Source organism: Oreochromis aureus, linkage group 23 (genome assembly GCF_013358895.1).
Source record: "Oreochromis aureus strain Israel breed Guangdong linkage group 23, ZZ_aureus, whole genome shotgun sequence".
Taxonomy (NCBI): domain Eukaryota; kingdom Metazoa; phylum Chordata; class Actinopteri; order Cichliformes; family Cichlidae; genus Oreochromis; species Oreochromis aureus.
Window position 1 is genome coordinate 31,540,086 of NC_052963.1, and position 22,364 is coordinate 31,562,449.

The following is a 22,364-nucleotide window of genomic DNA, read 5'->3' on the forward strand; positions in this document are numbered from 1 at the left end:
GAATGTAAATGTGTCTGTCTTTAAAGTACTATATTTATTTATAGCATTATCAACTATAAATAAAATAGATGTGACAGTCAACACAAAAGGTTCAGACAGATTTCATAGTGCCATTGAGCTATATTTTTTGTTTCCAAAGAAAATAATTTATTTAACATAATTCACTGGGCTACATACTGAACTCAGAGGGTAGAAACAACATATCGATTTCATCACAGTAGTATCAACTGGACACCAGTACACGAGTCCACTTCTACAGACCAGACAACAATTTCCCAGTCATCTGTTCTCCAGTTTTGGTAAGCCCATGCTGACCGTAGCCTCAGTATCCTGTTCGTAGCTGACAGGAGTAGCACCTGGTGTGGTCTTCTGCTGCTGTAGCTCCTCTGCTGCAAGGTTTAGAGATGCTCTTCTGAATACTTTGGTTGTAACAAGTCGTCATTTCAGTTATTGTTGCCTTCCTGTCAGCTCAAAGCAGTCTGGCCATTCTCTTCTGACCTCTGGCATCAACAAAGCATTTTTTACCAGAGAACTGCCACTCACTGGATTTTTTTTTTTTCCAGACCATTATCTGTAAACCTTAGATAATCCCAGTAGATCGGCAGTTTCTGAAATACTCAGACCAGTCTATCTGGCACCCACAAATATGCCATGTTCAAAGTCACTTAAATAACTTTTCTTTCCTATTGTGATGCTCGCTTTTCATTAATGAGCAGTTGATGATGTGTTACTAATAAAGTTGTGGGTGAGCATATAAAATAGAAAATAAAGACCTCATTGCATCCCATTAGAGTAGATCTCTCTCTGAGTGCAGGCACATTTGTGGTTCCAAAGCAGAAACTGAGTCATAGACTGCATTGAGGACACTGGTCTTATGCTGCGGTGCTATATAAATGCAACTGAATTAATTGGAATTTTTTATTTTCTCTGCAATTACGGGAATCCACCGTTTAACATAAAAATACATTTTCCATGTCCTGATCTTTGACAGTGCACTTTGAGGTGTGGTACAAATCAAGATAGTACAGTAGTATGGATGTTAATCATGTCTGCATCAATAATTGAGCGATAACTGTAGACATCAGTTAGGAGTGTGTGACTGCAAACAACACAAGCAGAGTCACAGTTTGATGACGCTCCTTCTTCACAATAATTTGTCTCTTTGCTGGCTCAGCCAATATTAGCACAAAACATTATAAAGATCTATTTATAAAAAGCCAGGCAACTTTCTCATCTATTTTAAGGTCTCTGTGACTCAACTGTTTCGTCATAATCTACCTCAATAATGTGCGTTACAATTTGGGTGTGCAGCCAGAAGTATGTAAATATTTATGGTTGACGGGCTGAGATGTGATTGTTGACAGTGTCTCAGAGTTAGAAGCCTACATTCACTGTGGTGTTGCCAAGTGTCAACTACAGTTCGAGTTGCTTTTCAGACACTGTCATGGAGGAAGGAGTGTCCGGCTTGTCAACAAAAGAAATGCGTCACTGCTCTCATGTGAAACCTGAAAAGTAGGTTTCATGAGTGCGTGGTATGTGATTCTAGGTAGTCAGTCGAGTCATATTTTTACCGGAGCAAGTGATTGCTGCATTATGAGCTACATATAGCTACTGAAGGCACTTTGATTGAGGTGTCATATTATAGATATTTTTCAAATTAATATTTCCTGATACGTTAAAGTAGTTTTTGAAGGTTTACACCAGAGTTTTTTCTGGACTTGTTTATGGTGTTTTTCTGCTTTTTCAATGAAGATAAGATTCCTTAACTGAAATTTATAAAGACCAAAGTGTTTGTACCTCCAGGTTTCATCTAACACAGGTATTTTTCTCTCAGCAATGAATTTCAGGTAAGAAGATTAGGTAAGCATTAAAACATTTGTGTGGAGCTCTTTTCTTTGACTTGAAGATTTTACATTGTATGGACACACTGGTTGCAAATTAGAGCTGTTGAAAAACAGTCATGACATGAGGTGATATCTGTCGTATCGTTGGCAAAAAGACAAATAAGCCTAATTTGAATGGTGTGAATGGTTCGCTTTTTTATATCCTGTTCCCTGAATGCTTTGTGTATTCTGTAGCGTGTTATGACACTTTGGAGCTAAATTTAAATAATGAAAAAAGGCATAATTATTTGAAAAGTACTTGGACAAACCTAATACAGGCTTATAATTTTGATTCCTTTCAAAGATATTTCATATGTATCTGCTTCTGTCTTTGATAACAGGATTCTTTACGTATTTTGTTTCTTAAAATGTCTTATCCATATATATTTTTTAAACAGGTTACAACTTCTCACTCACTCTCTCTCACTCTTAGTTTATTAAAATTGTTAATGAAACTTAATTAATTCACTAACCAGCTTTTGAACAAGATATTTAACATAATGTGAAAAACCTGTCCTGGCAAGCAGGTTTAAGGTGTCACTTTAGTTGTGTTTGTACAGTTTGTGTTGCCGCGGAGAGTAATCATAAAGAGCAAAAGTAATGACGTCCTCAGGTACAGTCAGAAGCACAGCTAAATCATCTGTCATCATCAATCTAGCTGATGATCTTAAAGCTATTCACAAGGAAGAGCATAGGGAAGAAAACTTAACTTAATTCCAATCTTTTCTATAACAAGTACATTGATTTTCCCTTAACAACGAATGAAAGAAATGACGTATTGGAGGTGCAGTTGCGCAATTTGAACGCTTGGTGTCAGTATTGTCCCAAATCGGGCATGCTCTGTGGGATGTAAACACTCCGGTAGGCCGCCGTCTGTCTCAGCTCCGCAGACATTTGTGTACACGTATTACGGCTGCATGGGCTGGACCCAAGAGTCAATGGGAACGAGCTAACTTAACGCTGGCTAGCTTTCAAGTGGAAACCGATCTAGGCTATCTTGGGTAACATATGTACTTGGGTGAACCGTGTGAAAACCTGTCGTTTTCTCATAGTATCAGGACTAGCACACTTTCGTGCATGGGAAGCAGGCGACGTCTGCTGCGGGTGGCTAAAAACGGTTCAAGGTAAATGATGTTCTTGCTATTTTCGGGCTATGTCTAAATACTGGAACGATCAGTAAGTCGTAAAATCTTAGTTCTCACCCGTGACTGTTAACGTGAACAGTGTGACATTACTTTAAAGTAAAGCAGATTATCTTTACTTAACTCAAAAACTGCGGTTTAGTATTAGCGTGTATCACGGCTTGTTGGCGCTGTTGCTTGTGTTAAATGTTTGCTGTTGATCTCCAAACTACTTTATAAAGGACTCGGGCTATCGCCTGGAACAAAAAAACAAAACCTAGAAAACACTTCATCCTTTAATAAGCAGTGTATTTATTCTTGCAGAGTAGTGTCTGTTAAAGTCGCATTTATTCAACATGTAACCTCCTGTAGTGTTGTCCGACGCGTCGACTTTAGAGCCTTCTGGAAGACAGAGTGTGCATACTGTTGCATTTGATGCTAGATCTCCATTTCGTCATTTCACAACATCAGCAAGCCATAAAAGGAATCGGGAGTTCGGCGTCTAATGCATCTGTACTCAGCTTCCCCCGTCCCCTAACGTGTTTTTGATAGGTGAACAATATTATGTGTGTGTCAGTAGACTAAGCAAAGGATTTAAACTGCTCAGCAGTAGTGTTGGCTGTGTTGCAGCCAAGCATATGCGTCAGTCCAGCTGCAAAGAAGTGACTTGCAAGTTGCAACAGCTCTCAGAGTAGAGATCAAGCGGACTTTTAACCCACCAGAAGTTATTATAACAGGAAGAAACTTCACCAGACCGAATTAAAGTGTATTTCATTCGTACTTTAAATTCCTAAAGGAATTTAAACTGATCTAAATGTATAATATTGCCAGACTAATGACCTAAAACAGTGCATTATATTGAGGGATGCACAGACTGTGTAACATGGGGCTTATACAGATTTTTTTTTTTTTTTTTTAGTTTAATATAGAATCTGCCAATTCACAAAAGTCATCTCAGGGCTCTACATTTGGTGACGGGAAGACCATGCAATATTAGAGTGAGAACCGCTACGATCAGAGATGTCCTATGAGCAGCACTTGAAAATGGCGGGGAGGAAGAACTCTCTGTCAACAGGAAGAATTTACCAGCAGATCCAGGCTTAGTGAGGAAGGGCTATCTACCTTAACTGTTCAGAGAAGGAGAAGAGAGATGACAAACAAACTATGTGAGAGAGAAGAGAAAAGTTGCTAATATCACTATGATCATTTGGCCAGGTGGAAATTGATGTGACACAAAGGATAAATATCAGCTATCAATGTCATTTTATTTGCCAATATGCCAGTATCAGTGTTATTTATCATCGTGATAATTATCGTTTCCTCTACCTGTACTTAGCTCATCATTTCACTGAAATAATCAGTTTCAATACACATTTACCTCAGATTAGCATTTATTTTTTTGTTGTAGCTTGAGCCACAGTGCATCGATGAACAACTTTGGTTCATGTGGTGTCAATTGCCAAATTCCCAACAAACACATAACAACTTCTCACACTTTTTGTATGTCAGTGAGTCAAATCCGTGAACCCAGGGGACATGAAGCTTCAAGAACTTTCCTGTGACCCCCGTATTTAAGAGTCTTTGGAGAACATGGATCAAGGAGTTACAATAAATCGTGTGTGACTAAGCGAAGCAGAGGATGATCGTGTTATGTACTCGCCACCTACACTCTATGTATGTGTCTTTGGCTGAACAAGAAAAAAGTACATTTGAATCTATTTTTGGTCATTTTACACAGAATAACAGTGGTTTTCTCCCTCAGAGAACTTATTGCCAACAACTAGTACTGAAAACAAGAAGTAACATTTAACTTGTCATGAGACGAAAAGCCAAGCTGTAATTATTACTGTAAACAATGTGTCAGGTCTGTTTATATTAGCATGTGGCCTGTGAGAAATATTATAACTGCAGTACCTAACTGAATGCATCCAGTTTAGCCTGTGATTTCAACCCTGTGGTGCATCAAAGCAAAGATAATACCTACAAATACAATCACCAGTAATGCATTACATTATTTGTGTAGCATAGAAAGAAAATCCTAAAAGCCACAAATCAGTAATGCTGTCACTTCAGTGTAGTTTCAGTGTTTTGATCCCCCCAGCCACCATTTTCCCCCTTGTGAGTTTTTTTCTTCTTCCCCACAATTTCACTAACGTGTTTATGTTACCCTCATTTATTTAATAAGTATGATCAGGCGGATTCAACTTATATTTATATTATATTTAGTGTATATTTATATAAAAAAGCAAGACAAAAAGGCCTTATAGTTAATGTTTTAGATTGGCTGTAGCTGTTTCTCCCAGTGAATAAACCATCCATGGCTGAAATTTAAGTACTGGTATTATATAAAATAAGCTGCTGCCAGCACATATGATTTCCCACACTACTGTAATGCTAGATTTTTGTGGGCCAAATGTAGCTCTCATTATGTGGGTGCACGCTGAAGAATAGCCTTCAGCAAGACCATTGAAATTCCGATGCTACACTGGGAAAATCTGCACTTGTGTGTGTGAAGTCAAAGGCCTTCCCACCTCAGAGTGTGTGTCTGTGTGTGTTATTATAAGTCAGGCCTGCGTTTTAACACCCTCACAAAGCACATGGACATTTTTTTTCCTCTGAGACTAGAGGCTCTGATGCTCAGCCAGACAAATTTGATGTAATTCCCCTCCTAGAAATGGGAACACGAAAGCCGAGTGACTGTAAATATCTTCTTGACTGAAACTTCAAGCTTTACATTTAGCTAAGAGTTCTGAGAGTTGTCTGTTAGGTGTTGTTCATTTTGAGTAAAGACAGTAAAAGCTTCTGCCTTTGCGGTCTTTCTCAGTTCCCCATGAAGTTATTCCCTAACGCCTTCTTCTGGCCTTTCTGTGGGTTTCATTAGCTATGCACACTGCATCTCAGGGCCCCTTTGAGTTCTTTGGCAAACAAAAGAAGCAACAATCTCTGTATCCAGGATTTATAGAGAGGCCTTGCTGCAGTTGGCGTGCCTTGTTGGAAGGAATGTCTCCTAAGGCCACCTGGACATTGGCATCTGTCTAAGCATGTCCTGTCGTGAGATGATTACATTTTAGTTGCTACTCTCAGAATGCTTGTATATCCTGACAGAAACATCTAATATAAAATACACTAGGATTTGTTTTTGAGCTTTACTTTTTTCAGTGATTCTCATTATTAATGAGATTCACCATTTGGCTGGGTTATAGGAATCCACCAGTGCATGTAAGGAAATAACATGGGTTTTACCCAATGTAAATCGCTGACGTTTGTCTGACATCAGCCAGGTTTTACATCAGTTTTGAAAAGGCTAGATGTTCTCTTTACACATTTAGTGTATATGGTCATCTTTTCTCTTCCCATGTAGTTTTGAAGTTAGTCTTTACGTTCTTCTATTTCAGTGATGCACAAAGCTTTGAGTTAAAAGAAACCTCCATGCAAGATAAAACCTAGAGAGGTCCTTTTCTCAGGATCAGTTAATGATTCCCTGACAGTTTAAGTTTTCACAAAGAATATGCAATTTGTTAAGATGTTCTTTTAATAACGTCCATCTTTATGGTAGTTATTTTTTTAATTTGGCTGTAATTCAAATATTTATCATGATTTTCCAATCAGTGAGCAGTGCTGCCAATGCTTTGTTTTGTAATTGAATGAATGAATTGATTGGACTCTAAGCTTCATTTTGCTGATTGTTTGATTGATTGCTGAAATGGGCTGAGTAAAATCTGACAGAGACCTTTCACTGCTCACATCAGTTGGTGCTGGTGTTAGTAACTCGTTCTATGCAGGTCTCAACAACTGTTGAAAGTTGTTCTGTGAGTGCTGGACTGACTGGAAAAAGCTTAGCGGTAGATGTAAAGGCCAGTGGTCTTTATGGTCATGCAAACTGTCATTTTTAGTAGGATTTCACAAATCAAATGGAGATGAATTCGTTGATGCACTCATGGTTTATTTATAGTAAATGGTTAATATTCTACCTGCCTTGTTCTCTGCTCCTCTTTTTAACTAAACCTTCATGTGTTTGTGGGAGTGCGCTCATTACACAGACCTTTGCTGCTTTTGTCTTGTTTTTCTGCAAGGTTAATGTTACCCTCTGTGTGTTCGGATGTCTTTTTGTTCTCCATCCATGTTGACTTAATGCAGAGACACTGTAGAGCTGCAGAATGAGGATTTGTTTGTTTAGCTCTGTTGTCATATCGCTGATGAAGGTCAGTAAACGTGTCCCCCACGGTGACAGGTCAGCAGCTGGGTGGTGTTATGAAAATAGTAAACTTGGTGTATTAACTTCCTGTTTCTCTCTGTTCCAGAATAGACTTGGCACAGGCCCCTGTTTATATTAGATGCTATATCTTTTATGACAAAGTAAAGCATCTTTGTTTTTCTAGATGTTTCATATTCAGTGGGATAAATCATATTTTTTTTTAGTCATACAGAATAGAGATGCTAAACTATGCGTAAACAGCTTAGTGAACCAGCAAAGTCCAGTCGCCTTCTTTTCAAGCTCCTTAGACTACCATGACCTGGATGACTGAGGACCTACACAGATGATACTGAATGAGCAAGGGTTTGTGCAGTTTTAGGGAGACAGTATTCATTGTTGCCCAAAGAGGGAAAATTAATAAACAAAATAATAAGATTGCAGACAGTGCCATAGGAGGCGCTGCAGAGAGGGCATTACATTTCTAAGCTGACACAGTTGTGTTAGAGATGGCAGTTTGAGCCAATAGCCCGATAGTGTAATATGTACAGGCTGTTGTGTCCTTAATTTTGCATTGTGTATGTTTTCTTTGCATATTGTTCATGGTCTTTGTTTGTTTTTTGGATGATTGAGTTTATAATAATGGTTGATTAATGGGTTCCAAAGTGAAAGTGTTACTGTCAGTCAGTGCTGTAGTTAGTCTCTCAGATGGTGAGTTGTTTTTGTTTTTGTAATCTTTGCATTGTAGTTGTGCTTCTGTTAGTGAGATGACTGCTCGATGTCATATACATTAAGTTTGTGGTGAAATGAGGCTGAAAAAGAACTGTTCTGTTTCCTATTAAGATCTGTTACTTCAGATTTGCATTTCACGTCACTGGTATCCAAAGCTCAATGACATCAAATCATTTCATAGTGAAGATATTATATTAAAGGATGGTTTCTTATGTTGTCACAAAGTCTGGCTGTTTCTTTTGACAGGAGGAAAAAAAGCTTAGCTAAGACACTTTCAGTGTGCACCATAGTTCATTCCTATCACCACACTTACCACAAATTGTCCCTCCTCCTATGGTGTGATACTAGATACAGAGAAATTAGTCATCTTTTTCAGGGTAGTTTTTGAAATGATTGGTTTCCTGTCAGGTCTCCGTATCCAGACATCCTGTCGGAGTGAAGGTGAAGTTAAAAACTGTTTCTCAGGTGTGAGGTGAATTTCTTTCTGCTGAGCACAGAGATATGCTTCCTGCTGTAATCTTGTTTCACTTGAAGGAAGCCGGTCGTTTGTGGAGCACTTTGACCCCTGCTCAGTTTGATCAGCATATGACTAAAGGACCGTGCGTCGTTGAGTCGATCAAAGGTTCATAAGAGTGGAATACTTTTTGCGTTGGATTTGAAATATTTAAGCTGTCCTTTTTAATGAAGGCATGCTGGATTTCCTCACGGAAAGCAGCTGTAGTTTGGATTGTTTGGAGTAGCAGGTAGGAGTGGATTTAAGATGACCTGCATTCATTTTTATGCTGCTATTTGATGGTTGTTCTTTTTTTCTTCTTTTTTCAAGTATAGTCTGTCTTTATGATAATAGATTATCAGTTTCCAAGTGTTGCTTTGAGCCATTCTTCATGCTGCAGTCAGTAGTGTCCAGTGAAACGGAGACAGTATTGTCGCCCATTATACTGGTGTGGCATGTAGTGCACAAAAATCCCTTCCTCAGTAAACCTGAAATGTCAGATATGACTAAAAAGAATGGACGGTACTTCTGCATTAGTAATGTTTACAGATAAAGAAAGCAGTATCTTTATTTTAAAGTGATTTATTGTTCTTATTTCCTACACCATATATATTTTTATTCTCTGACTGGTTTCATGATTTATACTTCAAAATAATCATTAATCTTTTCATGCACTGACTTGAAGCAGCTCCTCAGTTTTAGCTCCTGTCCTTTGAAGGTTACCTCCACTTTAAATGGATAAATGGTGTTTGGCTGCCCCTCACAAACAGGAGTGAGCTGCTGTGTTCACAGCCAAACTGACTGAAACTGAACATTTGTCTCGTAGGGATTACTTGCACATGTACTGACCTCATTATTTAAAACTTGGACCTTTTTTAATATGAGCATCAACCATTGTAACAGCACATATTGCATATATGCAAGTAAAAGCATAATGTTCCTCCTATAAAGTAAATAAAATCCACAGAACATCATTTTAAGAACCTCCAGAATTGTGACAGAATTATTTTAATCCTGTCCTTAGTCAACACGCCTTTACTGGAATACGAGCAAGTCATTTAAAGTATTGATCGTGGTATCAGAAAGAGACAGATTTGTTTGCCAATGCTGACTTTGTAAACTAAGCAGGTGTATCGATCCAGCTGACACTGACTCCTGGCGCTGCTTCCAACAAAGCTGATAATGTAGCACTAAAGGCTGCTGGGATGTATTGATATTCTATCAGGAGGAAGATGTTTTGATAAATATTTAATTCTTTGTAAATGGGGGCTTCATATAAGTGACTGGAAGTGATGTTAAATGGTGTAGTTCGTACTAGGATGTGGTTAGTGAAAGTGTTTAATACTGTAATTGTGATGAAACTGAGAGATATCAGAAGGCTTGGGCTCATGCTTCTCATCTTCTGCAGGTGGCGACAGACAAGGTTGCTGGTAAGCTGAGTTCTACTCTCTCATGGGTGAAGAACTCGGTGTCCCACACGGTCAGTCAGATGGCTAGCCAGGTGGCCACGCCCACATCCTTGCAGACCACTGCTACCTCCTCCTCCACCTCTTTGTCCTCGCCTGGCCTCTCCCCATCCTCGCCGGCCCAGCTCAGTCCTGATGATGTGGAGCTACTTGCCAAGCTCGAGGAGCAGAACAGGTAAGCTTCCCGTGCGAACTGACTCATGTTTGATTTCAGGTTGCGTGGCACAGGGTAGACTGTATTGAACCATTCTTTGAGACAGTTTGTGATGTAGTTACACAGGGGTGGAGAATACAGTCTGACTGTTTTGGAGACAGTTGGAACTGGTTTTTGAACATTGAGACCTTACAGAGACACAAAGTTAATTTCCTCTGGACAATGTAGACTATAACCTCTGTTTGCTAGTCATGAAGCACAATCCTTTGGCAAGATTCTGCACCCAAAGTTGCTCACCAATGCTTCCATCGAAATAAGAATGTGTGTGAATGTCGGTGTAAAAGAGAAAAAAAAGTGCTTGTACAACCGAATGGTGTAAATGAGGCCTGTTTTGCAACACTGTATAACACTCGAATGCTCAAATAGAGCAGAAAAGCACTGTATAAGAACCATTCTATTTACCATTTACCAAGATTATAATGGCATGTGACATGTGAGCAATACTCACTGACCATCTAAGGTAAACTTTGCTAATAGTAGTATTAACTATGAAGTAAGATTTTAGAAAGTTGATAGTAGGGCTGGGGAGTATATTATAAGTATATTGATATGTATTAAAATTAGGCATAGGGTAAATAGATAAAATTCTTTATATAGTGCTGTTCAAGAACAAAAGTCACAAAGTGATTTAAAATTTAAAAGGGGTCTGATAATACTCTTTACAGTATGCTGAATTTAATTTTATGGCGTTTTGAGAAAGGTTAACTTGTGTAAAGCTGTGCCAGCATTTATATTATGCTTCTTTTACTCTCCATAGTGCTTGCCCATACGCTTTCTTTCTGTGCTCTGCAAGCAAACCTGGTAAGAACCTCATTAGAGTCTTCCCAAAGCTATTTTAGCCAGAGCCAAAGAGAAAATCACCGGCATTGCAATGACTTTTTTTTTTAAACTGGCAGGCTGTGAGGCTTACCACTTAAGCATGTGTATCATAGCCGGACATGGGCCTGTCTGTCTGTCATGGTTCATCTCCACTACTTCAGTATTATCTTTTGGAGCTTTTTAATGACATTAATTCATAGCTGTACGGTTAAATGCCCATTCTAACCCAAAAAGGGCAATGTGGAAGCCCAGATTGCACCTGTGAACGATGGTTTGTTGATTTGTTGAAACAACACAAGCAAAAAGTACCGCAGAGTCAGCATACACTGTTTGGATTTAGTTGTGCATGTCATCATGTATTTATGGTATAGCCGCATGGAGAAAGTGAAACATTCACTGGAATCACATTTACTGAGTATTGTTATTTTATTGATCTTAAATAGATTTACCAGAAAGTCTTACTAAGCTTCAGGGATATTCCAGTAGCTCGTGACTGAGAAACTTGCGGCTTAATATGACCTATGAAATTATTTTTTTTTTGTGTGTGTTCTGGTCACAGTTTATTTTAATAGTGTGATAAATCACACATGACTTTAAGTACCATCTGATCATGTATTCAGCTAAGTAGAAAATACCGGTATTGTATGCCACTATTCAGTCTGAAAATACATGAATATGAGCTTTTTGGTCCATGTTTCAGAGCTCTAGTTGATGGAATAGAACCTCCGTATGACCCAGTCTAGCTCACAATGTTCTAAATGTAAGTGCTAATGGACTAAACCCAGACTGTGACAAGTGCACTGAGGGAATACTCATGCTCCTGTTAAAAAATGGGAAGCAGGTTTTGATGGATGATGTAAAAACGAACTCATTATTCTATGCAGTTTGTTCTTGTCAGCAGCAGGCACACTGAAATGTGCAAATGTTGTAGGGCATCAGCTTCCTGTACACCCCAGACAAGTTTAACTTCCTCAGGAAGTACAGTTGTTTCTGGTCTGGTTTTGTTCTGCTGGTGTTTACAATAATATACTCAAAATTGCAAGTGAAAAAATTCTTTATTCTTATTGGTGCAAATACTATCTAAGATAAGCCATAACCTAATTTAATCATATAGTCATTAAAATTGTTTTCTGAGTGGTTAATTATTTAGACCTTATTGAAAATCTTAAATCCACAAAACCTTTGTCTTATTATGTTGTATTTGGGCAGTTGCGCACACCTCTCTTATTACCGTCACAGAATCATTTTGCAGATCCTACAAATTTATCTTTTGCTACACATGCAGAAACACGTTAGTGATGTTCAGATTGCAAACTAGCCACCTTTAGATGAAAGAGGGTAAAGTATTGATGGAATAAAAGTAAACACTCAGTAGTTAGTCAGGTTCTAGTCTGTTAACATTTAGGTGCTTTAATAATGACTTCTTCTCCCATAAATGCAAGATTTTTCTGTTGCTTTTGATATAATATAGCTGATAGATATCTGAATATGAGTATAAAGATTCTTTAGGAATAGGCAAGATTTCTATTTTCATTTTTACTCTCAGAATTTGGGGTGGTTGAAGGTAGGAGGTTAAAGGTACATGGGGAGAACAAACGAGGAATGCATTGAAACCTTCTCTTATCCATATAAGACAATTAGGTTATTGTTATTATTATTATTATTATTATTATTATTATTATTATTATTATTTATAGTCAGAACTGTAAACATTACCAGAAGTCTTTTCAGGATATCAGCTGGCTCCACCTAAAGCTGAAACACTGTTCCTCTGAAGCTACGTTATCAGAAGATTGGGTCTGATAAGTTTGTTAGGGCCTAAATATTCAACTTAAATGTAATCAAATATTTAACTATTCAGATCGTGCCCTGCCCCTCCCCCTGGGAAAGGCTCCAGTCTGCTTTGAATAGTATCATACTGCTTTGCAAAGAACAGCTTGCTCTCATGGTGCAGGCACCATGTGTTCTAAAGAGAGTGAAGTGAAGAAAGTAAGAGACCGTCTGTTGCTTCTTTCTCTCTACGTCATCATTTTATATGGAAATGTAACCAGCTTCACAGTGCAAGCTTTAATTCATGTACTTGATTTTGACTCAGCTCACTGGGTGAAGCTTCCATTGAGTCCACCAAACCACTCACAAAAATTATATTCAGATAATCTCGAAAGTTTCTTAGTTTGTTGTTGGCCGTTTTGTTGTTTCAGGGTGCGGAATATTCCAGGGGTGAAGGTTTCCCAGCATGTAGACTCTGAATGGCAATTTTCCCTCTGGTTGACTCACATACTGTACCCATATTCGTGCAGTCTGTACTGCTAGGTAAACCGTAAACGGCTCACATGGCTGAAGCAATGTCCATTAAACATTGAAATGAAGACTATGGTCTCTTTGGGAGTGTTTTTTTTCCTGTGCTGGTTCCTCATTTAGATTCGATCAGATAAACAGTTCTTGCAACAAGATCCAGAATTTGATAAGGACTCTCAAAGCCACAACAGAGCATGTCTAGTTGTGGATGGGTTTATTGAAATATTGGATCAGTGAGAGAAGACTATAGTGTGCAGTCCCCGAGGTTCTCATTGTTCACGTCAGATAAAAGTACTGTTAGAGGATGACGCAACTATTCTCTAAAGCCAGCTTTGTGAATTCTTTCCCTGCTGTAGATCTCTCCCATGGATAGTACACTCTGTGTCAGCATAGAAACCAAGTGTGCCACTCGGATTGTGTCACAGCAAAGCTCTGTTGAATGCAGCGGTCATTGACTCATCGGTAACGCCTACCACAGCTCCTGCCCTATAATGCCAAGTGACATTTGTTTAGGCAAGATCAAAAATAATCAGAGACATGTTCTTCATAATGTCCTTTATAAAGTTCAAACCACATCCATATCTATTGAATAACATTTTTCAATCACAGAGCTCAAGTTCGTCTAACCTTTGACCCTTCCTTCACTTCACAATGCCCGTTTAGTGTCTTTATTTTGCTGCGAAATCCTAACGCAACCCTAATACACAAATCTTGTCATTTTGTCACTTAGGTGTTAATAAGATAGGTGCAACGGCAGGCAGGAGGACTTAGTTACAGATACTGTGACGCGGCCTGTAGTTGTTTATCAGGTGCATGTGTTTGGGGAGCCCTTTGTACCCTTCAGAGCAGATAAAAGTCCGAAGCGTTGGTTCAGTGGTGTCACACAGTCGAGGAAATCCTGCACTGTTGCCTTCAATTTGTTAATGAGACTTGCCAGAATTCCTGAATTCTTAGAAAACTGAGACATGTAGAGTACATCATGAGTTTATCTTGGTAAGTTTGCAGTATTTCATTAGTTATTTTCTTGAAAATTGTGGGCATGACGCACTTTTTTCCCGCCTGTCACTTTATTTAGAATATGTTTTTGTCACTAAAATATTAGCTACAAGTTCGTTATATTCAGAAGGCTTTGGTTTTGTATTTCGCTGTTAGTGAGTTATTAGCAGAGCTGTAAGTATATTTAGGCTCATGTTTAACACTTTTTCTGAGTCACTGTTTTTGATCATTTGACTGAATTGCTTGAAAAACGGGTAGTTCCTGTGAAACTTTAGCTCTCTCTTTAGCTCGGTGTCAAAGCCGAATACAAGTAAAGAGAGACTCTGTTCTGTCGGGGGCCGTCCGTTTCACTCCCTCCCACACAACCCAAATTTGGCTGTAACCCTAGCCATTCTGTTAGCGCACTCAGTGACATCACAGGCTCCACTGGAGAGGCCCCGTCCTTTTTCCGAGATCAGGTGTCTGAGCCTTTGTTTGTGTGACATAAGCTCTTTGGTGCCACGCAGGTTGGCAGTCACCGCGTTTTTTCTCCACACGCTGATCTTTGATCGGGTCACTTTGTGAGTGAAAGACTGATAAGACTGATGAAGTGTGTGATAAACGTGGCACACGGGCTTTTTTGCGCTACTTGACATGCTGAGCACATATGAAAGAAATGAATGATATTAACAAAATGAGTCAGAAAATATTTTACTGACCTTTACAGCTTATTTTCAACCACTTACAGTTGCAGCCATTAGATTTTAAATAAATGTCATCTCTCTCTCTCTCACTCAACAGAAGTGTTTTAAACCCTTTTTTGGTCAGCTTTCAGTCTGATTCAGCATTAACCTGTGAGATTTGGCTCATATTGCTCAAGAATATAAATGCTAGGTCATAGCATTTACCTGATTCTCTTATGTGGCCACAAGCTGTGGGTAGGGACTAGAAGAATTAGACTGAGGATACAAGTGGCAGGAGTAGCTTCCTCCAAAGAGTGTCCATCCTTAGAAAGAGGTTGAGGGACTCAAAGTAGAGCCACTGCTTGTCCACATCAAAAAGATCCAGCTGCATAGGATTTCCCCCTAGCTTGGGTGTTTGGGACACGTCCAGCCAGAAGAAGACAGGCTTTCAATGCCTTGGTGCATCCCTAGAAGGAAGAAAGTCTATGCATTTCTACTCAACCGCTGGCCTTTGACCCAGATCTGAATAAAGGGAAGACGGTTATTATGTGTCAAAACAGTAGCTGTTACACTAGTGTAAATAATAATCCTCAAAAGAATGCATATGATTTAAACTAGCTAAGTAAGTATTTCCATTTACTATATTTTTACAGTCCTTTCTTTCTTTCCTTTTTTTTTTTTTTTAGGGTTTTTTTTGTTTTAGTTTTGTTTTTAGCTTTCATATAACATCTCATGCACCTGTCAAGTTGAAAGTTCTATCTATATCCACACAGCTTTCATTCAAACTGTGTTTTGCATTTGCATAGTGTTTTGGAAAATGATCTCACTATGGTCTGGGTTTCCCTGAAGATGTGAAATTGTACTTTGCCTGGTAAATGGGATGTCTGATGGACAGACATTGACAAAGTCACAGTATAATGTAGTTGTGTCTCTGCACAGTTTCTTAAATGTTCACAGTATATCTCACCTCTCACCTTCTCTAAAGGCTACTGGAGACAGACAGCAAGTCGCTGCGCTCCATGAATGGCTCCAGGCGAAACAGTGGCTCATCCCTGGTGTCCAGTTCCTCCGCCTCATCCAACCTCTCCCACCTGGAGGAGGACTCATGGATCCTGTGGGGGCGAATTGTCAATGAATGGGAGGAAGTGCGCAAGAAGAAAGAGAAGCAGCTTAAGGTGAGACTTGTGCACATGACTACCTGTGAGGTGACGGCTGATCATATGCAGACCTGCTTAAGAGCTTATTCAGCCTGGGCTATTTTACTAGCTTACAAATAGACATCTGATGCCTTGAAGACAAGGTTAAGAGCCTTCTCTCAGCTGCTCCTTTACTCACACGGGGTCACCAAAACAAATAGCTGTGCATATTTGATTTAGTAGAATTTGTTGCCATTCCTCGCAAAACACCAAAGGGATTTGCGTCTCCTTCTAGTCTCAAACCTGTATAAACCTCTACACACTTAAAGACAAAACTCCATGACATTTATTCTAGGTTGCAAAAAAGGGTCCAATGATGCTGCTGTTTCTGCATTGAAATTGTTTAACTTAACATATTTCAAATCATGGCTGATTTGTTTTGTTGTTATTATAATTGTATTTATAATTTTTTGCTGCCATTTGAATCTCCCTGGCTCAAATGTTACAAAGGCCCAGTTTGTGTGACTGTTTACTTGGTCCAGTGATAATTTTAAGGCTATCTCTGTCCTCAGTGACCCTGCGGGGTTGCCCTTGAACTTGTTATTTCAGACGTTGATATTTGACGCTAATTTTAGCTTGCTTGTTTCTACAGTTACTCTGTTAAGCCCCGTAATAATCCTGTGCCCAGACAGTGGCAGTGGCAGTCTGATTTAAACTGCACAAAGACTGTGGACATACACAGTGATTGTTGTTTGTTGTGTAAAACTGTGCCAGGTGTGTGTTGGACCACCTGATTGTAGCCACAAGTCTGGGATAGTGGTGACTCAGCAGAAAGCCTGATGTGTCCTGATGTTAAACGACTCAGTGCAGCTGCAACAGATTGAAAGTTACTGGGGATCTACAGTTGGTGCTTTTTATCTTTATGCACTGACTGCTGTTAATGGAAGTTTTGTTGAATTCTCCTCCAACTGAAGGCTTCTTTGGGTCATTTAGGAAAACTGACAACCAGTAGCTGTGCCAGAACAGCTAGGTGCTCAGCATTTATAGTCATACGTTTGTTATAACCATAGAGACTTCAAGCCCATTTATTTTTGTTACTTAGATGACTGACACAGAGAAATATTTTACTGTAAAGTTTCTGTTAATTAAAATAATCATGCAAAAGACTAATGTCTTCTGTAGGGACGGAGTTTCTGTTGTTCTTGTTGCTGAATGTTTAAATGGGGAAGTGCTGGGAAGGAGCTGTGAACATACACAGTGTTATTATGTAATTTAACAGAAGTAGTCATCATTGCATGGGTGCAACTAGCCTAGGATATTAATCACAGTTGCTGAGGCCTCCGCAAAATTGCTGTTTTCTTCCGCTCTGCTTACAAGAAACACAGTTTCTGTTGCACGAAGGAAGAAACGTACATTTTTTCTGCCCTTGTCAGCAAAATCCCTGATGTGTTCACCATTCTAATACTTTGTATTTCATATGTAATGTTCAAAGACCCTCTGCTCTTGAGTAGTTCTTGTGACTCATAAGGCAGCTTTCGTTCAACAGTCAAGGTTTGAGACTGTGATGCATTGTTTCAGTCCAGAACAAAGCTTGGTTTGTCTTATCTGACCTCTAAGAGGGGAGAGGGGTCCCCTGCTGAAAGCATGTGTGGGTGGACCTCTGCTCCAGATGCACCCTGGACTGACCAGATGCATGCAGACACCGCACACAGACAGACATACACAACCACACACTCACTCACATGGCCGCATAGCAGGAAAAATGACTGTTCCCTGTCAGCACAGGAAATTGCTTAATCAAATTGTATCAGCAGTAGTTTATGGAAATAAATCACTCTACAGAATGTATCACTGACAAGATTATGTTTGGCAGTGGAAACTGTATTATTATAAAAGATGCACAGTGTGCTGAAGTGGAAAAAGAAATATTAGGCTTTGAGGCATACCCATGGTTTAATCCTGTTTAAGATGCAGGTGCAGGTCTCTGATGTTTTTCTCCACGGAAGGGTTTGGTGTTTTTCTTTCTGCCGTTCACATTCAGAGCTGAAAAAAGAATCCCAAATGTGCATTTAGGTTCCCATGGATTCATTTTACATTGTCATGGTTTCCCCTACCATTAAACTCATGAAGCCAGTCCACTGCCTCTCTGGGGAGATGTTTTTATGATAAACTGTTCAGTGTGGGAAAAAAAACAACCTTTTGCGATCCATTTGTGGTTCGAAGTGTCTACTGAAGGGGAAACCAGCACTGATATGGATTCCTCCCAGTTGAGTGGAAATAAGTAAGTCATCATTTTTCTGCACTGCTAATACAGTGCAGCGGTATAAAGGTGTTTCAAATGAATGAATAGAGTTGCGGAGCTCTTAGTATTTTTTTCACTTGTACTCCGGCAGCTTTTTTTCACATTACAAAAAGTGAAGAAGTGCAGACTTTTTAGGAAAAAAAAGTTATTTATTAGCATCAGCATATTTCTCCTGTTTTGGCTTCCCTTCATTGGCTTCCTGTTAAATCCAGAATTGAATTCAAAATCCTGCTTCTCACATACAAGGTCTTAAATAATCAGGCCCCCTTAATGACCTTATAGTGCCATATCACCCTATTAGAGCAGCGGTCCCCAACCCCCGGGCCTCGGACCGGTACCGGTCCGTGAGTCATTTGGTGCCGGGCCGCGAGAGTTGAGGCTCAGGTGTGAAATGTATGGTTTTCAGGGTTTTTATAGGTTTTCAGCGTTATTTTGTTATCGTTTTTATCGTTAACTCAGTTTTCCTGGGTCTTTTCACGTGTGTTATGAATAAATCTTTTTTTCGGTACCGGCACTAGTTTTATTTTGTTGTATTTATCCGCGACACCTTATTGCCGGTCCATGAAAATATTGTCGGGCATAAACTGGTCCGTGGTGCAAAAAAGGTTGGGGACCGCTGTATTAGAGCACTTCGCTCTCGCTCTGCAGGCCTACTTGTTGTTCCTAGAGTATTTAAAAGTAGAATGGGAGGCAGAGCCTTCAGTTTTCAGGCCCCTCTTCTGTGGAACCAGCTTCCAGTTTGGATTCGGGAGACAGACACTATCTCTACTTTCAAGATTAGGCTTCAAACTTTCCTTTTTGCTAAAGCATATAGTTAGGGCTGGACCAGGTGACCCTGAATCCTCCCTTAGTTATGCTGCAATAGACGTAGGCTGTCGGGGATTCCCATGATGCATTGAGTTTTTCCTTTCCAGTCACCTTTCTCACTCACTATGTGTTAATAGACCTCTCTGCATCGAATCATATCTGTTATTAATCACTGTCTCTCTTCCAAAGCATGTCTTTCATCCTGTTTTCCTTCTTTCACCCCAACCGGTCGCAGCAGATGGCCGCCGCTCCCTGAGCCTGGTTCTGCCGGAGGTTTCTTCCTGTTAAAAGGGAGTTTTTCCTTCCCACTGTCGCCAAAGTGCTTGCTCATAGGGGGTCATATGATTGTTGGGTTTTTCTCTGTATTTATTATTGTGCGATCTACTGTACAATATAAAGCGCCTTGAGGCGACTTTTGTTGCGATTTGGCGCTATATAAATAAAATTGAATTGAAATTAATTGAGCTGCATGCTCTAGCTGCATGACTACATTATTTAAGGGAGATCCACAGTGATGCTATTTATTTGAACTTTTACTCTTTGTATACCAACTGTCCGCACTACTGCTGCATTTGAGGGCACCGAAAACAGACTTCAGAAAGTCTTAATTAACTTAGATGAGGAGAAGTGGTCGCCTTTCCTTCTCCATGGTGTCCTCTGGCAATCATAGGAAGTTTCATCTTGTTGGTCCAAGCAAACAAATTACTGGGTTACTTTTCACCATTGTTGTTCTTTCTCCATGGTATTTTTAACTAGTGACCAACACTGTTTATTTTATTTTTTTTACACTACCACGTGTATGCCTGTGTACGCGAATGCTGGATTTCCACTAATGAATTAGAAACTCATTGGCCTGATGAGCCTGAGCTGACCCTCTGACAGGCCTGTGCACTAAAGATTTTAACTATTTTAACCTGCAACTGATACATTTGCGTTATTAGACTGCAGTTCCCATGAAAAGATTTTTGACACATACAAAAAACATAATTTTGATGTATCCTTTATTGATCCCCGTGGGGAAATTCCTCTTTGCATTTAACCCATTCACTCAGTGAAGCAGTGGGCAGCCATTGGGCACCCGGGGAGCAGTGTGTAGGGACGGTAACTTGCTCAGGTGCCTCAGGGTAGCTGTTCAGGGGAGTCGAACCCCCGACCTTCCGATCATGGGGCCATCACTCTACCTACTGAGCTATCCCTGCCCCATGAAGATCATAAAGAAGTTAAAAAAGGATTGAAAAACAAGGTGCTATAAGTTGGTACTATTTTATCTGTTTAACTAATATCCATACACTTACCTGGCCCAAACAAGGTAGTGCAAGTCCTGCATGAGAGGATGAGAACAAGGCTAAACATGATTGCTTGCTCTCCTGCTGGTATAGATCCACGTTTCTTGGAATAAGGAATTAAACTTCTAAATGATATGATTTTCTGGTGAATGGTTATTTGATGTGCATTCATTGCCACGTTTGTGTGACTGGGTATTATTTCTGACACTATCATAAAACCTGAACAGAGAACAAAACTGTGTTTTTCATTTTAAAAAGTTGTTGCCTACACCCTGCAGAATACTTTGAGAACATCAAGAAAATATCTACTCTTTTATTTCTCTACAGGATCTTGTTAGAAAAGGGATTCCTCATCATTTTCGAGCTATAGTGTGGCAGCTGTTGTGTAATGCCCAGAATATGCCCATCAAGGATCAGTACTCAGAATTATTAAAGATGACTTCACCCTGCGAGAAGCTCATACGCAGAGACATCGCTCGCACTTATCCTGAGCACGAGTTCTTCAAGGAGAAAGACAGCTTGGGTCAGGAAGTGCTCTTCAATGTCATGAAGGTGCGTCTTCTGTGGTGTCTAAGAAACCTGTTTGCATGCAGATAAAGCGATAAGTCTTGTGTTCCAGTAACAAAAACTGGTATTTGGTTTTAAGGTGGTTTAGTAAAGAAAAAGAGAGAAATCTGATCTTCAGTGAGACTCCTGTAAAGATAATCTCTGTTACCTTAGGCATATTCTTTGGTGGACCGTGAGGTTGGCTATTGTCAGGGAAGTGCATTCATTGTGGGTCTGCTGCTCATGCAGGTAATGATTGTATTCTCCACACATCCTCACACACACACACACTGTAACACAAACGTCCAGCTAGTAATTTGATCACTATCATAATATTTTTCTAGATGCCTGAAGAGGAAGCATTCTGCGTGTTTGTGAAGCTGATGCAGGACTACAGATTACGAGAACTCTTCAAACCCAGCATGGCTGAGCTGGGACTCTGCATGTATCAGTTTGAGTACATGATCCAGGTAGACACCTCATAGCTTGGGGAGTAACACTTTGCCAACATGTAAGCTTCAACAATAGTGAGTCTGATTGTTATTTTTTTCACAGGAGCAACTCCCAGAGCTTCATATACATTTCCAAGCTCAGAGCTTTCATACCTCCATGTATGCCTCTTCTTGGTTCCTCACCATCTTCCTCACCTCCTTCCCTTTGCCCGTTGCCACGAGGATCTTTGACATCTTCATGTGTGAGGTCAGTTAAAGCAAACTGTGGCTGAATGATAAGCTCTGTAAACCTGTATGAACCAGTATGTTGAAAACGTTATCGTTCTGTCATTCTCTTTACTGAGCTTGCAATTTACACCTGTGTTCACATTCTTACAGCACTGGCTTCTTCTGTTTTCTTTTTTCTTTAAACTTCTGCTTGCTTGTAGTTTTTGCGATCTAAAAGAGGAACTAAAACGGCTGGTTTCTGCCAGTGTATGAACTGAGGGGGTGCACCAAGGCCCAGGATTGATTTTGAACTGTGACTCATGCAAGGCTACTCTAGTAAAGCCTGTGAATAAAAACGTTGAGCTGGAAATGAGTGCAATAGGTCCACTTGGAAATGAGCCACCATTATATCAAAATGTGTAATCTGAAAAGGGTTTGGGGGTTATATCTAAAGCTGCTGTTATTGTAAGTCACTGTGAACTAATAGCCCCCCCCCCCTCAAAAAAACAGAGTCTGTGCTTAAATGTCAAGAGTATTTATTTAGAGATGATTTCAGGCCAGAACACTTATTCTACAGCTTTAAGAATAGTTAGGTAAAGTCAGCTGTCAAAAAAAGTTATCCATTAGCGCCACCTGTTGGACAAAATTAAGCACTGCGGTTATAGTCACCTTTAGCAGTGTGACTTTTTTTTTTCTCTAAATCACAATCACTCAGGCTGTTTATACTCAGTCCACTGTAAAATAAATTTGAC

At 39.7% G+C, this 22,364-nt stretch overlaps 1 protein-coding gene across 7 annotated transcripts in view; it reads left to right on the forward strand.

Moving 5' to 3' along the window:
• The first annotated feature begins 1,828 nt into the window (after nt 1-1,828).
• Nucleotides 1,829-22,364, forward strand: part of evi5b (ecotropic viral integration site 5b) — a 45,505-nt gene continuing 24,969 nt past the window's right edge. For 2 of the 7 annotated variants that reach the window (XM_031757843.2, XM_031757844.2), the window contains exons 1-7: nt 2,770-3,007; nt 9,830-10,062; nt 15,862-16,051; nt 20,735-20,959; nt 21,128-21,202; nt 21,298-21,423; nt 21,509-21,652. In XM_031757843.2, the coding sequence (XP_031613703.1) occupies nt 9,911-10,062; nt 15,862-16,051; nt 20,735-20,959; nt 21,128-21,202; nt 21,298-21,423; nt 21,509-21,652 (912 nt within the window). In that variant the 5' untranslated portion in view covers nt 2,770-3,007; nt 9,830-9,910. Of the gene's footprint in view, nt 1,848-2,725; nt 2,745-2,769; nt 3,008-9,829; nt 10,063-14,075; nt 14,212-15,861; nt 16,052-20,734; nt 20,960-21,127; nt 21,203-21,297; nt 21,424-21,508; nt 21,653-22,364 lie in introns of those variants that run through there. The other 5 variants (XM_039606754.1, XM_039606756.1, XM_031757846.2 and 2 more) reach the window with 5 other exon arrangements.